The sequence below is a fragment of the Trichogramma pretiosum genome, unplaced genomic scaffold, assembly GCF_000599845.2.
Source record: "Trichogramma pretiosum strain Unisexual culture from Peru unplaced genomic scaffold, Tpre_2.0 scaffold51, whole genome shotgun sequence".
Classification (NCBI taxonomy): Eukaryota; Metazoa; Arthropoda; class Insecta; order Hymenoptera; family Trichogrammatidae; genus Trichogramma; species Trichogramma pretiosum.
This window is the reverse complement of record NW_019641226.1, coordinates 1,048,124-1,060,584: the sequence shown is the minus strand read 5'-3', so window position 1 is coordinate 1,060,584 and position 12,461 is coordinate 1,048,124. Positions and strand designations below refer to the sequence as shown.

At 33.4% G+C, this 12,461-nt stretch overlaps 4 protein-coding genes across 4 annotated transcripts; 1 reads left to right on the top strand and 3 right to left on the bottom strand.

Moving 5' to 3' along the window:
- Nucleotides 1–267: 267 nt before the first annotated feature.
- On the bottom strand, nt 268–2,571 carry LOC106660541 (calcineurin subunit B type 2). Its single transcript, XM_014383535.2, has 5 exons — nt 2,286–2,571; nt 1,838–1,877; nt 1,245–1,456; nt 952–1,161; nt 268–893 (listed from the first exon to the last, which is right to left on the bottom strand). The coding sequence occupies exons 1-5, from the start codon at nt 2,286–2,288 to the stop codon at nt 846–848; spliced, it is 513 nt and encodes a 170-aa protein (XP_014239021.1). The 5' UTR covers nt 2,289–2,571; the 3' UTR covers nt 268–845.
- Nucleotides 2,572–2,992: 421 nt separating this feature from the next.
- On the bottom strand, nt 2,993–6,501 carry LOC106660468 (condensin complex subunit 2-like). The gene is made up of 4 exons (XM_014383437.2): nt 5,725–6,501; nt 5,524–5,632; nt 4,349–5,442; nt 2,993–4,274 (listed from the first exon to the last, which is right to left on the bottom strand). The coding sequence occupies exons 3-4, from the start codon at nt 5,415–5,417 to the stop codon at nt 3,589–3,591; spliced, it is 1,755 nt and encodes a 584-aa protein (XP_014238923.1). The 5' UTR covers nt 5,418–5,442; nt 5,524–5,632; nt 5,725–6,501; the 3' UTR covers nt 2,993–3,588.
- A 1,380-nt stretch (nt 6,502–7,881) lies between these two features.
- On the top strand, nt 7,882–10,591 carry LOC106648019 (angio-associated migratory cell protein). Its single transcript, XM_014364647.2, has 8 exons — nt 7,882–7,969; nt 8,368–8,603; nt 8,678–8,934; nt 9,020–9,164; nt 9,236–9,435; nt 9,513–9,719; nt 9,801–9,982; nt 10,060–10,591. The coding sequence occupies exons 2-8, from the start codon at nt 8,372–8,374 to the stop codon at nt 10,121–10,123; spliced, it is 1,287 nt and encodes a 428-aa protein (XP_014220133.1). The 5' UTR covers nt 7,882–7,969; nt 8,368–8,371; the 3' UTR covers nt 10,124–10,591.
- A 98-nt stretch (nt 10,592–10,689) lies between these two features.
- Nucleotides 10,690–12,320, bottom strand: LOC106648020 (UPF0598 protein CG30010). Its single transcript, XM_014364650.2, has 6 exons — nt 12,012–12,320; nt 11,917–11,934; nt 11,461–11,817; nt 11,349–11,397; nt 11,049–11,266; nt 10,690–10,977 (listed from the first exon to the last, which is right to left on the bottom strand). The coding sequence occupies exons 3-6, from the start codon at nt 11,632–11,634 to the stop codon at nt 10,747–10,749; spliced, it is 672 nt and encodes a 223-aa protein (XP_014220136.1). The 5' UTR covers nt 11,635–11,817; nt 11,917–11,934; nt 12,012–12,320; the 3' UTR covers nt 10,690–10,746.
- Between the last annotated feature and the right edge of the window lie 141 nt (nt 12,321–12,461).

The window sequence follows — 12,461 nt, the reverse complement described above, 5'->3', positions numbered from 1 at the left end:
AGGTAATGAAAAATTGAATTACGCACGAAAACGTAGAACAAAACTCTGACACAGTGACTGTTTTAAGCAGAGAGTGCATAAGTTACTTCGTAGTAATAGTAATTATTTTTCACCTTTATTTCGCAAGAGTGCTTAGCTTATAAAGGGACAAGAAGAGTAATTAGTATCAGCATACACATACAAATGATTAACGCTAAATAAGTTTAAAATTGCAGCAATGGTATTATCATTTTTCATACAATTTAAGTAGTCGTAATATATAATGTATAATTTTCATAAAAATTCATTCATAATTATTTAAGAAAGATGACATTTATCTTCATTATTATTGTATTTTAGTATATATTTAACTCTTCTCATCAAATTATTTGAATAGATCCGCTGTATACTTATGAATACAAAATTAAAATTGGGAATAATCATAAAATTTTAAATGAAATATAAACAAGAAAGAAGTTAATGGAAGTCTTATTCTTACAGTATCGGGTACCTGACTCTTGTTCAAAATATTTTTCTCTACATACTTAAAGTAGATTAATAATAGGAGATTTCATTTCAAATGTTGCACTTTAATTACCTTAGCCATTGCAAGTACAAAATTAAGGCAGTTGGCAAGAAGAAGATATGCATATTAAAGGCAAGTGCATTTCATTTTAATAGACTAGGTATTTGATGAAAACATGACACCTGAGAAGAATAGATAGAAAGATCCATGCATTGCAAATAGGTACCCAAAAGTAAAAGATTAGGTAGATGATAATTTTATGATTATACCCAATGAAGTTGTTATCGAGCTTAATTAGAAATACTTAAAATTTTTACATGCTTCAAGTAGCTTACATTAATTAAACATCAACTACCATCTTCTTATGAATATCTGTATTTCCGACAACCTATAAAATAAATTATTAATTATAAATGTGAAAAGTTTATATTTACAAATTAACTTACAGAGCAGAACTCTTCAAAACTAATTTTTCCATCTTCGTCCTTGTCAGCAAAAAGTATTGTTTTGTCAACTATTTGTTGAAGTTGAGTGTCCTTCAAATTATTACCAACCATCATTTTCAAAACTTGAAATAGCTCACCATTGCTAATGAAACCATCATTATCCATATCGTAAATTCTGAACGCAAATCTCAGTTTACTCTCTTTATCACCCTGTGAAAAAAAATTGAACTCATTATAATTTAAATCATCAATCTTTGAATCTCCATCAATTAGGGTCTTATTCTTAGTTTTACCTTTACACTAAATTGGGATACACCTTGAATGAATTCCTTAAAGTCTACCTCTCCATTGCCATCTGCATCGAAGATATCTATGACCCGTTGTACAAGTGGATTTTGTTGTAACTCTGGTAGTGACATGAATTCATCAATGCTAAGAGCTCCACTGTTGTCAAGATCCAATTTTCTAAATCTCTTGCCCAATCTTCTAATTTCATCTGCATCAACTATAGTAAAAAATAATTGCCATTTCAACAAAATTTTCATCAGTGCAGAAAGTAAAGAGCAGAAACCTTGTCACATAAAGCTACATTATTCTCATTAATGTATTGAATATTTTGGCTACATGAAAATCAATACATATTACCACTCATGAATACACATGAGTGTCATATAGCCTTGTCATATCAAAATAAATAATCATTAAAAAGTCGCAAATTTGAAAAGGCTAAAATTCGGGTTGTAAAAAAAAACTATTGTTGAGCGGAAGAAGAAAAGGCAATTTTTTGCGATAAAAAGGAAATGTTTGAACGCAGCTGCAATAATCAAGGTTACATGCTCTTTTCCGAATGTCTTTGCGACAATATGTGTAGATCGCTTTAACTTACAATTGGAGCATAATTCCATAGGCAGCGAGCTTTCGTTACCCTGAAAAACATGGCATAAATAAGAATCGTCATTCTCGTAGTAGCGCATAAAAATATATGTTTGTGAATTTAATCATGCATACATATATTTATATATACATTGGGAATTTAATAATAATAAGCTCTGCAGTGAAAAAGAGAGAGAAAAAGCACAGAAAGCGAGTGTGTATACATACACAACACGCGCGATCGATTATATCCTCTCGCTCCCTCCCTCTGTCTCTCTTTCTTTCTTTCTCTCTCTCTCTCTCTCTCTCTCTCCCTCTCTCTCTTTCTCGCGTAAAGAGAAAATGTATAATGTATACGAGAGCGTATACATATATAGTACGTATGTACATAAAAAAAAAATATATATACATATAAACACACGCATACACATCAAGACATAGAGTAGTAATACACAACTCACCATTATGTGTCTTGTGTGTGGTTCAAAAACGTAGTATAATAATCCTAGGACGGACAATTAATTCCGTAGACAAAAAGCGAATTTTTGAAAGCTGCTCACACCCACGGCACACAGGGGCGTACTAGTGTAGTTGTTTTTTTTAAAGCTTCGAAGCAAGAGAGATGGAAACGGTATATGCGCGACTTGAGAAAAAATTGCAAATTGATCACGCTGCTGTTCCGTTCTGCTCACTACTGACTGTACTGCTACTGCCTGGCTGCTGCTGGCTGCTCTGCTGCTTTGACTCGTCTCGTCTGTAAACTTGGCGCAGGTGTATATACGTGAATTCGCGCGCGCTCCTCGTGTCCCCCACGATCGTTGCGGAAAACTGTGCCTCGAAAGCCGCGGATATTTATGATCTAATGCTCGTTTGAACTTTCAGCACACGCAGCCAGCTCGTAAAGCCATTGTTGAAAATCCGATAATGTGACCACTTTAACTCTCGATTCTTGTTTAGCCTGCGTGCGATTTTGAATGCGGATCGCGCCAAAGCTCGTCGTTCAGCGAGCTTTTTGCAAGCGCTGCGCAGCAGCCGAGCTGCAGCTTCTCGGTTAAGAATAGCTCTTTGCGACGACACCTTCTTTGATGGTGATTAAATGATTTCGAAATGTAAACGACTAAAGGATGCACGTGATTACTTTTCAAAGTCAACTTTTATTTCTCTTTTATATCGTCTATAAAAACAAGTTCTACCTTTTACAAATGTACGAAATATTTCTCTGCACTTGTAAAATTTTTATAACAACATTTTTACATTATTATGTGTAATGAATAGTGTTCAAGGTCAATTTTATGACTAACTTAGGTTTTTACAAAAAATATAACTGGATATTTTTTTATTTACACAATTACATGGAAAGCAATAACGCACTATTCATTCAACATTAACCAACGTTTAACATAAATTTACCAAGTTTAGTAAATTACAACATGCAATAAAAATACATGCAAAATTCTGCATGTTTTGAATAACCTTACTAATTACATTATAAGTTTTTTAAACAACAAATATTTTACATAATTACAGTTTTTTGTTATAAACATAGATCACAGATTCAACAATTACACTAATATTCGAAGATAAAATTTGTATACAGATATCTTGACAAAAGTTGATAGTTTAGCACTCTGTCATTCTATTTTGATTTTTCAATTTTTCAATATTACATGCAGCCAAGAATAGAATCTCATGAATCAAGCCATTAATTTGGTCATTTTTTAATTTTAAAACTATCTCAACACTTCAGTAAGACTAATAGTTGTTTTACTGGTTATCTCTGAAACTATTTATGCAGAGATCATCAAGTTCTTCTTGTTGACTTAATTCTAAATTATTTTCATTTGACAAATGAAGTAAAGATACAAACGCTAAAGCAGGACTTAAAATTTTCGCGTTAATTTTACTCAAATTTTGTGGCAATTTTTGATACATCTCACTAAATGTGGTTTGTATTTCTTCATTTGTGTTCTCTCCGCTTGGAATGAGTGTTTTCCAAGCTGCCTCTTTCAATTTTCGCATGTTTACTTTTTTTGCAATTCGAGAATATGGTACAAAAACATTTTTTGGTGTGGTTGGAGCTGAGATTAAATTTGGACCTGTGAATGATTCATGATTTATTGGAGTTGAAGTACGAATTCTATCACCATCTTCATCTAGCTGATCTGTATCATTGAACTCATCTTCAAGTTGGAAAGAGGTGGTAAGAGCTTCAAAATCATCTGTATCTCTTTGTCTACCGATGCCAGAATCAGAAAAATGTCGTCGAAGATTATGGTTTGCTTCTTCACTTCTTATTTTTTCTAATGTATTTTCATCCCATTCTCTTTTATCAAGGGGTAATGATAACCTTTTCAAGAGTACAACCGGTTTATTATGAAAATTATGAAAATGTTCCCACTCAATTTTAACCAAGTTAGAGTTGTGATCAGACTGTTTAGAGACAATGGGTGCTGTAACAATAAGTGCAAATGCAATGATACAAAATTAAAAAATGTTCATGTTTCAAAATGCAAAAAAATCATACCTTTTGTCTTAACTTTACGCTTTTTGTTGAAAACTAATCTCCAATGTCTACTTCCATTCCATTTTTTGTAATGTTCAGGCTGAAGATATGAATATTCATATTCTTTATCCGGGTTAGATTGGTTTTCAATAACATCTTGAAAGTCTACGATTTCTGTATTTTGTAATGTATCTTGAAATAATTCATTGTCATTGAATGATCCATCCCGGCACATGGAATCATCAACAAATCCTTCATCAAGAGGAGATTGAAGATTAAAATGGTAATCAACACTACTTTCGGTATTTGTACTCTCAATTTCTGGGCATTCATGCCAATGGAGAAATTGAAAATTTGAATACGATGGGCACAGTTCCTTATTAGAAAAATTATCCAGTTTATTTATTTTCATAGTCTCATAATTTTCATAATTTCTGATAACTTTGTCAAGAAGAACATCATTGAATAAATTTAAACTCATTTGAGAATTAGCATGAAATGGGAAAGCTGATTGATATAGTTTATCAGAAGTCTGTGGGTCCGTATTACAATAAACTAATGAGAGTGGATTATATGTCTCCAAGCAACCCTTCAATGCCTGACTCGAGGATAATATATTAGGTTTATTTTTTTTCTTTTTTCGTTTAGGACGGTCTTCATCGTATTCATTATATTCATCTTCAATTGCTCTTTTGGTACCTCTACCAGCTTGAACAACTTTAAGTAAATCAGAGTGAACTTTATCCACTCGATATGCATAAATTTTTCCACTGACGTCCAAGCATGCACTTGCCATTTGCAAATTCATGTTGTGAGGTTCTTGTTTTCGAAGAACAAATGCGAACAAATCAATTAGCTGTAGTCCAAATGCATTTTTATCAGTAATTTTGTTTTCAGCATTAAGTTTTAAACAACTTGATATTTGGTTGCTTATTTCATACTGAGATAGACCAGAAAATTTGATAGATAAGCTGATGTTACTTTTTTGAGATACATCTGATTCATATTCTTTAAAATTTTCATTTTCACTCTCATTCTCACTGAGACTATTTCCACTAACACTATTCCCACCAATTGATAACAGAGTCATGTTTGAATTTTCAAGTACAAGCCAACTAAAAAATTAGATAAAAATTAGATATGTTTTAGATAAAGGAACAATTAATAACTTTTTATGCCCACAAAAATAATGTTACTTTTCAAGAGTCACCAATAGCAGCAACGATCGTGATGCCGTCGATTGAAAATTTTGAGCTGAAGAAATCGAGAAGCGAAGTTTTTAGTCCCACCAATATTCATATTCACCTGAAAGTAAACGAAACATTTATTTCATTGCATAATCATAGATAGATATTTATCTAATGCAATATTCAGGTATTATCAGTGTTGATACGTACTCGTGCTTCTCTAACAGATAAACGTAATCAGCCGAAATTGATAAAGAAGGAGAATGTTTGTTTTGAGCCTTTGTTGACACTGCGAGCGGCGCGGCGATTACAGCCGAAGAATAATATGAGTCTTAGGACGATCGACGAAGCCTCGAACTGAGGTCCGGCTCGTAAAAGTCACTCGCGCTTATTATCGTTCCATTGTGTACATCGGACGCTTTACCTGTATACCTGCAAGCGATGCATGACACTATACACATGCACTTATTGTATGCAGTCGCACACACGCACACTCTACTCCGTCACTGTTCTGCAATGGCCAGCGTTGCAATAATCCCATAGATTGTCGAACAAAGAGGCGCGAAGATAGCGTCGACGCTGGACACACTATTCGGTTTATCCATGGCTTTGCTTAAAGATATTTTTGTAACTTATGATTCAAGTGGACGCGAGTACACGGGAAGCTTTTTTGCAAGCGGCCTCGCTGAGTGACGCCACCGCGGCCGGTCATCGGCAGATCAATGGCGGGCGCGCCCCGCGTGCTTCTTGATAGCGTCGAGCGCAGTCTTCGCTGCGAGCTGTTGTTGTGGGCTATATTTGCGAATTGCAGTGCAGACCGAATATGCTGAATCGTGATTACAATAGTATAGATATACAAAATACACTTAGAAAAATGGCGCTAATCTAACGGATAATCGGGAACTACACGTACGTTGTATATCTATGTATTGTAAAAGCGATTCCCTAATACCTGTATCTATATACTACACTCTACTGCTATGCAGAAATTAGCAGCTTTGTTTATGCTACGTTCTTCAAGTCATAGAGTTCGTTCGTAAAAATCTCTTCTTATCGCAGTCAACCTTACCTAATCCCACGCTCTGAGGAATTTCATGAACAATCGATGTCATGTTGGTACTCTCTTACACTTCTATTGCGACTTCAAAAAGCAGAAAAATAAGCACTTAATCGCGATAACTGTGAAAATCAAACTATTGTGCAAAGTGCTGGGGGATTTCAAAGAGATTCTTTTTTCAATGAGAAATTAAATTATTCAAATTTTGAATTTTCCAGAAGCAAATGATGCTCAGATGCATGCTATAGAGTTTGCATGAGATATTTCATGGAAAGTCATACAAATGTGAAAACGTTTCCATCGCTCTTGAAATATGCAATAAAATCGAATGGAATAAGGTTTAAAACAATTGCCAAACGAATATCGAACGAATGACACATATAGTGACTGAACATTCAATTAAAAGCTTCCGTCATTGCTGACCGACGCGATCTCAAAAAGAGCCCTTATTTGGACGGACCGGTTTATATACATTGAAACAAATAACTTGTTTTAAATCAATAATTTTAAGTCGTGAACTTTAACAAAGTATCCCTGTCTTGCTTTTTTTATCTTCGAGTGAGTACAGAATTCTAATAAAAAATGTCAACCTCGGGGTTTTTGAAAAAATGAACTTAAAATATTATCCTGTAATCAGAAGTATTGTTTACAAATTATTTTAAATAATTACCTAAATTATATATATATTTGTAACTTTTTAATTAATTCTTTTGTAAATAACCGACGAATAATATAGCTGATTTATTCCGTAACTTAATGATCGGCAAATCAAACATTTGAATCAATTAAGGTGACTTAACTGTATTTTGTAGAATTGTTAATTTCGAACCGATTTTTAACCAAGCCTTCGTTCAAGTTGGAAAATGTCAAAGTTCACGATAAATTCGATGCCTATAATTTACAAATTTATTTTGATACACGTTTTAAAAAATTGTGTTCCTAGAATGAATAATAGCGATCTGTATTTTGAGAGATAAAAGTTCATTTGAAAAATCATTTTCTCTCCAACGAAGAGTAAATTTTGTCCTAAATTATTATTATCTTTTTTTAATTAAATTGATTAAAGTTGCTATTGACAAAAATCAAAGTAACTTTGATCAAAAATTCCCCCTGGATTAATTGGCTTTATTCTTGTTCAAAATTGTTGTTTTTTGGAACTTTTTGAAATAAATGATTTTTGTAAATTTTATTGGATATCATTGATAAATATTTCATGGGTAGTTGATATGACTTTACGGAGCCAAGACTTTTACGCGGCGCTCGCATCGAGTTCCCAGCATGCAAATAAATTAATCGACGCGAAGAAGTAGGAGATAGCGCACTTGTGGCCTCTGATGCATTTCGGAAACCCACGAGCAGTCGCCGCTTACTCCGTGTAGAGTTCTGTTTGTGTTCTAGGTTAGAAATATTTTAATTTTTACTTTTTGTATTGTTAATATGTCAGAACATACGTAAAAATCATATTAAAAAAGGGCTCAGACGTATTATTATTGGCTCAACTGTGTGTCATAGACTTGTTCCATACAATAATTCTTAAATATTAATACGATTCGAATCGTATGTCATACACTAGCATTGGTTTTCAAAAAAATCAGTATTTAATTGTGAAATAGTGAATGAATCCACTATGTGAAAAAATTTTTGTTTTTGTACAACATTGTAATATTGTTATTGTTTAAGAAAATTGCATCATTTTTGTTAGGGACATCATGATTCATATTTACAACCAATATGAGTCATAGTTGGAATAAAATTGTATGCTAATGGAAACTAAAAGGTAAACTTTTTTATTGTAGATAAATGATTCAGAAGGAAACTCCTCCAACATCTCCCTACATGGATCAACACGTGGAAGAGCTGGAAGATGATGACTTGGAGTTGATCGAAAATGGAGATGTTGAAGTATTAGACAGTTATGAAGTTGAAGAAATAGAAGAAATAGAGGATGATGAAGATCAAATGGGTGAACCCCATGAAAATTTTGAGCAAATGGAGAGAGAAGATGCTTCATGCATTTTTGATAGACACACTGGTGGGTCAATTTTGAAGTCGCTTTATTATCTTTTATGTAATTATATAATTATGTATGTGCTTATTTCTTTGTAGCTTCTGTATTTACTGGATCGCTGAGTAAAGATGGTAATTATGCAGTAACGGGTGGTGAAGATGATAAGGCTTACGTTTGGAATTCAAGAACTGGAGAAATTGTTGTTGAATGTTCAGAGCATAAAGACAGTGTTGTATTTGCTGATTTTAGTCATGATGATGTTTATCTGGCTACTGGTGACATGAATGGTATCATTAAAGTTAGAAAAACATCAGACAACCAAATTATTTGGGATTATGATATGGGTGATGCCCTTGTAAGTTATTTAGTTTTTAAAAGATTAATAACAAGGTTCATTCCTGTGACTCTTAAAAAAATTGCTTATTTTTAATTAATTTCAGTGGATGCAATGGCACCATCATGCACATGTTCTACTTGCTGGATCAGTAGCAGGTGAAGTTTATATGTGGAAGATTCCAAGTGGAGAGTGCAAGATTATTCAAGGATTTGGAAGAAAACCAGATGTTGCTTCCCTCATGCCAGATGGTATTTTTACATAATATCATTATTAGTGTATTTAAATTCATGATGATTTATGAAGATATTTCTTGCTTTAGGTAGAAAATTAGTGGTCGGGTATGAGGATGGAACTATAAGAGTTATTGATTTGAGATCAGCAACAGTTTTGCAAACAATTTCTGGTAATCTAGCTCATTCTGATGCAATTACATGTCTTGATTGTTATGTGGATAATAATATAATTTTATCGGGTGGAGTTGATGGAAAAGTCATTGTCAGTACAGCAAATACTGGAAGGGTAATTTATATTAGATATTTTCAGCTTTCCTTTGAAAAAAATGTTTTTTACTAAAATAAATGATGTTTATATGCTAGGTGCACGTTCTTCAAAATTTCAACCACAATGTTGATAGAGAAATGGCTGATGCAAACGAAGAATCTTCTGACATGGAAGCTTCTGGTTCTAGAAATTCTAGCAGTAATTGGGCAGAATCTGTTGCTTTCATGAAAGATTCTTCACAACAGATAGCAGCTGTCGGAACTTTAAAAGGACAAATATTCATATGGGATGTAGCAAGAGAGGTAATTTTTTATGCTATACATTAATAAAATTATTCAAAAATCAATATTATAATCAGTTAACAATAAATTCCTATTCTTTAGGTGTTAAGGCATTCAATTGACCAAGGGAGCGGAGTAGCCAAAATTATTTGGAAACTGAATTCACCTTTAATATACGCTGCTGGTTTGGATGGAATATTAAGGTGTTACGATGGTAGGACTGCAGAATGTGCAAAAACTTATTTAGGTCATGTTGATGACATTCTCGACTTGCATTTATCTACGTGAGTTATTTTAATATATTTATATCTATAAACATTTAAATTTTTACTAGGTAATATGAATCTTAATTTTTTTTCAGAGATGGAAAACGTGCTCTCACTACATCAGATGATAATACTGCACGAATTTTTGAAATTGAGTAAATATTAGTAATACAATAGACTTTTGGAAACACCTATGCAGGTGAATTGCATTTATCAGAAATTAGTTTATTGATAAATACTATCTGTTAGTCTTACTAGTTAGGACTTTTAATAGGCACATTTTTAATTCTTGTACAACTATCTATGTGTTAAATACTTTTAGTGAATATTTTACAGAGTTTACATTTAAAATTCGAGTATCAAAAGTATGTAGTGTTGATCACTCATTCTTTAACTTGTAACAGAGAAATTATGTTCCACAATAGAATCAATATTTTATCTAAAATTATGAATTATTGTAAATTTTCAATGTCAACCCAACACAGTTACAAATTTGTAAAATTTAATTTTTTTTTTTAAATTAATATGCATTCTGTTGAAATGCAACAGTGATAATTACAAGACTTATGTAATATATATTTATGTTAACAGTTTCAATTTTTATTTTGAAGGTTGATGTTGTATGAATGAAGTTAATAATTAAAAATTTGTAATGTACATTTGTAATTTTATAGCGTTGTTTAGTAGATACACTTTTGTACTTTAAAATAAAAATGTAACAAATGTAAAGAATAAAATTTTTTTATTTTAACAAAAGTTATAAAAATATCAATCTATTCAAGTTATTTACACATTTTATCTTTAAACCATTCTTGATCAAGTTTATATTCTTGACCCTCCCAATTAAAATATGTTGGAGGATTTTCTTCGCCATGTTCAAACTTGAACATAGTGCTGAATTCAATTGCTAAACTGGATTTAACTAATCCAACACCACCAATACTTTCTGGTGCTGGATGATATACTCTTCCTGAATGTACGCTCATGAATATTTTTTGTGGTTGAAATGGCATCTAGAAAAACGAATATTAAATTTATCTATGGCCCTCAGATACAAACTTTGTGTTAATGTCATTTAACATACACTTAATAGTTCTGCAGCATGATTGTAACAAAAAACATTTTCTAGTAATCCTGTGTCTGGATTTTGTTTTTTAATCAGATGAGTAAATACAATCGGCAAATCGTCGCATCTCACGAAATTACGCTCACGGCCGCAGAGCGACAAATATGGAAATTCCTTGTATCGCTCGGTATTATTATATTTCAGTCTTTTGAAAAAAAAGGCCAGGAACTTTTTATCTGGAAAAATACAACGCGTTAAAATTTACGTAAAATATTACAGTTTGAACTTTATTGTCAAATTATTCATCTTGCTTATTACCTTTAAAACAAGAGGTGAAATTTTTTATTTTGGTATCGTCCAAGAAGAGCTACAAAATTTCACAAAGGATGGCAATTTTTCAAGATTCGATCAAGATAAAATGATTTTATACCATTCCTTGATGATCGATGAAATAAAAGTATTCTCTGACTTTCGGCATCGGGCTCTGGCCTTGCACATAGCTGGAGCAGTTGCGTAGAATCGCTTGACAATTGAAGCTGGAGAGAGTTTTGAAGGCACTAGCCGTGATCCTGGTCATTGCAGCAAGTTGTTTCATACGACTCATGAGACTTTGGTAAATAATAATGCATCATGTCATCGATGTTGAACGTAGTCTGCTTGAAGATAACGTCTGCTCATCGCAAAGCTACGTTCATAATGAAACGTCATTAGCTCGTTTTGCGCCGCAGCCACGGATGCAAATAGTTCTTATCGGAAACACGACGAACATTCGTCACAGTAGTGAGAGCTGTGAATTACACCAAGTGCCGAGTAAGTAGCGAGTAATAACAAGGCAATGAGTGCAAAACTGGTTTTCCAAACCGGTAGATGCAATCGTGATCCGTACTTCACATGCTGCCTGCATCTTGGTTGAATTTTCGTTTTATGATAAACATTTTCGTTTTTGAGCTGGCTAAGTTACAAGAGATACGATAATTGTACCTATCTTGGTAATTGTCATTGTCAAAACGATCGACGAACGATCATGATTAGCGATTGCTCTTGAAGTTCGAACACAAACGATGGAATTGTGAATCAAACTTTTAAACGTTACTGCAGATCCCTACCGTGTCTCGTCGGCACTCCAAGTCCAACGTTTCCCCTTCCCTCGTTCTGATTCGCTCGCTCACGTTCAATGTATTATAGAAATAAAAACATGTATGGGTATACATATCTCTAATATACACATGCACGGCTGGAGCACGTTGACTGTTGACGAGACATTTACGAGCTGACTTAATAATAATAACGTCGGCCCACAATATACTAGAGGCGCTCGGAAAAGGTGGCAGATTGCGAGCCTAAGTCGGGCCTAACAGTGTGTGTATATGTGCGCGGCTGACGTTCGTGTGGTCGTGCTGTGTATACTTAGTTGTGTGTTGTGTGACTGTG

Coding starts and splice junctions, on each gene's coding strand:
- LOC106660541 (XM_014383535.2), bottom strand. Junction 1,457..1,837: donor TATGGAATTATGCTCCAATT/GTAAGTTAAAGC, acceptor TTTTTACTATAG/TTGATGCAGATGAAATTAGA. Junction 894..951: donor GTTTTGAAGAGTTCTGCTCT/GTAAGTTAATTT, acceptor TTTATTTTATAG/GTTGTCGGAAATACAGATAT.
- LOC106660468 (XM_014383437.2), bottom strand. CDS start 5,417: ATGACTCTGTTATCAATTGGTGGGAATAGTGTTAGTGGAAATAGTCTC. Junction 4,275..4,348: donor GCGTAAAGTTAAGACAAAAG/GTATGATTTTTT, acceptor TTATTGTTACAG/CACCCATTGTCTCTAAACAG.
- LOC106648019 (XM_014364647.2), top strand. CDS start 8,372: ATGATTCAGAAGGAAACTCCTCCAACATCTCCCTACATGGATCAACAC. Junction 8,935..9,019: donor ATGATATGGGTGATGCCCTT/GTAAGTTATTTA, acceptor AATTAATTTCAG/TGGATGCAATGGCACCATCA. Junction 9,165..9,235: donor TGCTTCCCTCATGCCAGATG/GTATTTTTACAT, acceptor TTCTTGCTTTAG/GTAGAAAATTAGTGGTCGGG.
- LOC106648020 (XM_014364650.2), bottom strand. CDS start 11,634: ATGAGTCGTATGAAACAACTTGCTGCAATGACCAGGATCACGGCTAGT. Junction 11,398..11,460: donor TCATCGATCATCAAGGAATG/GTATAAAATCAT, acceptor GAAATTTTGTAG/CTCTTCTTGGACGATACCAA. Junction 10,978..11,048: donor ATGCTGCAGAACTATTAAGT/GTATGTTAAATG, acceptor TCGTTTTTCTAG/ATGCCATTTCAACCACAAAA.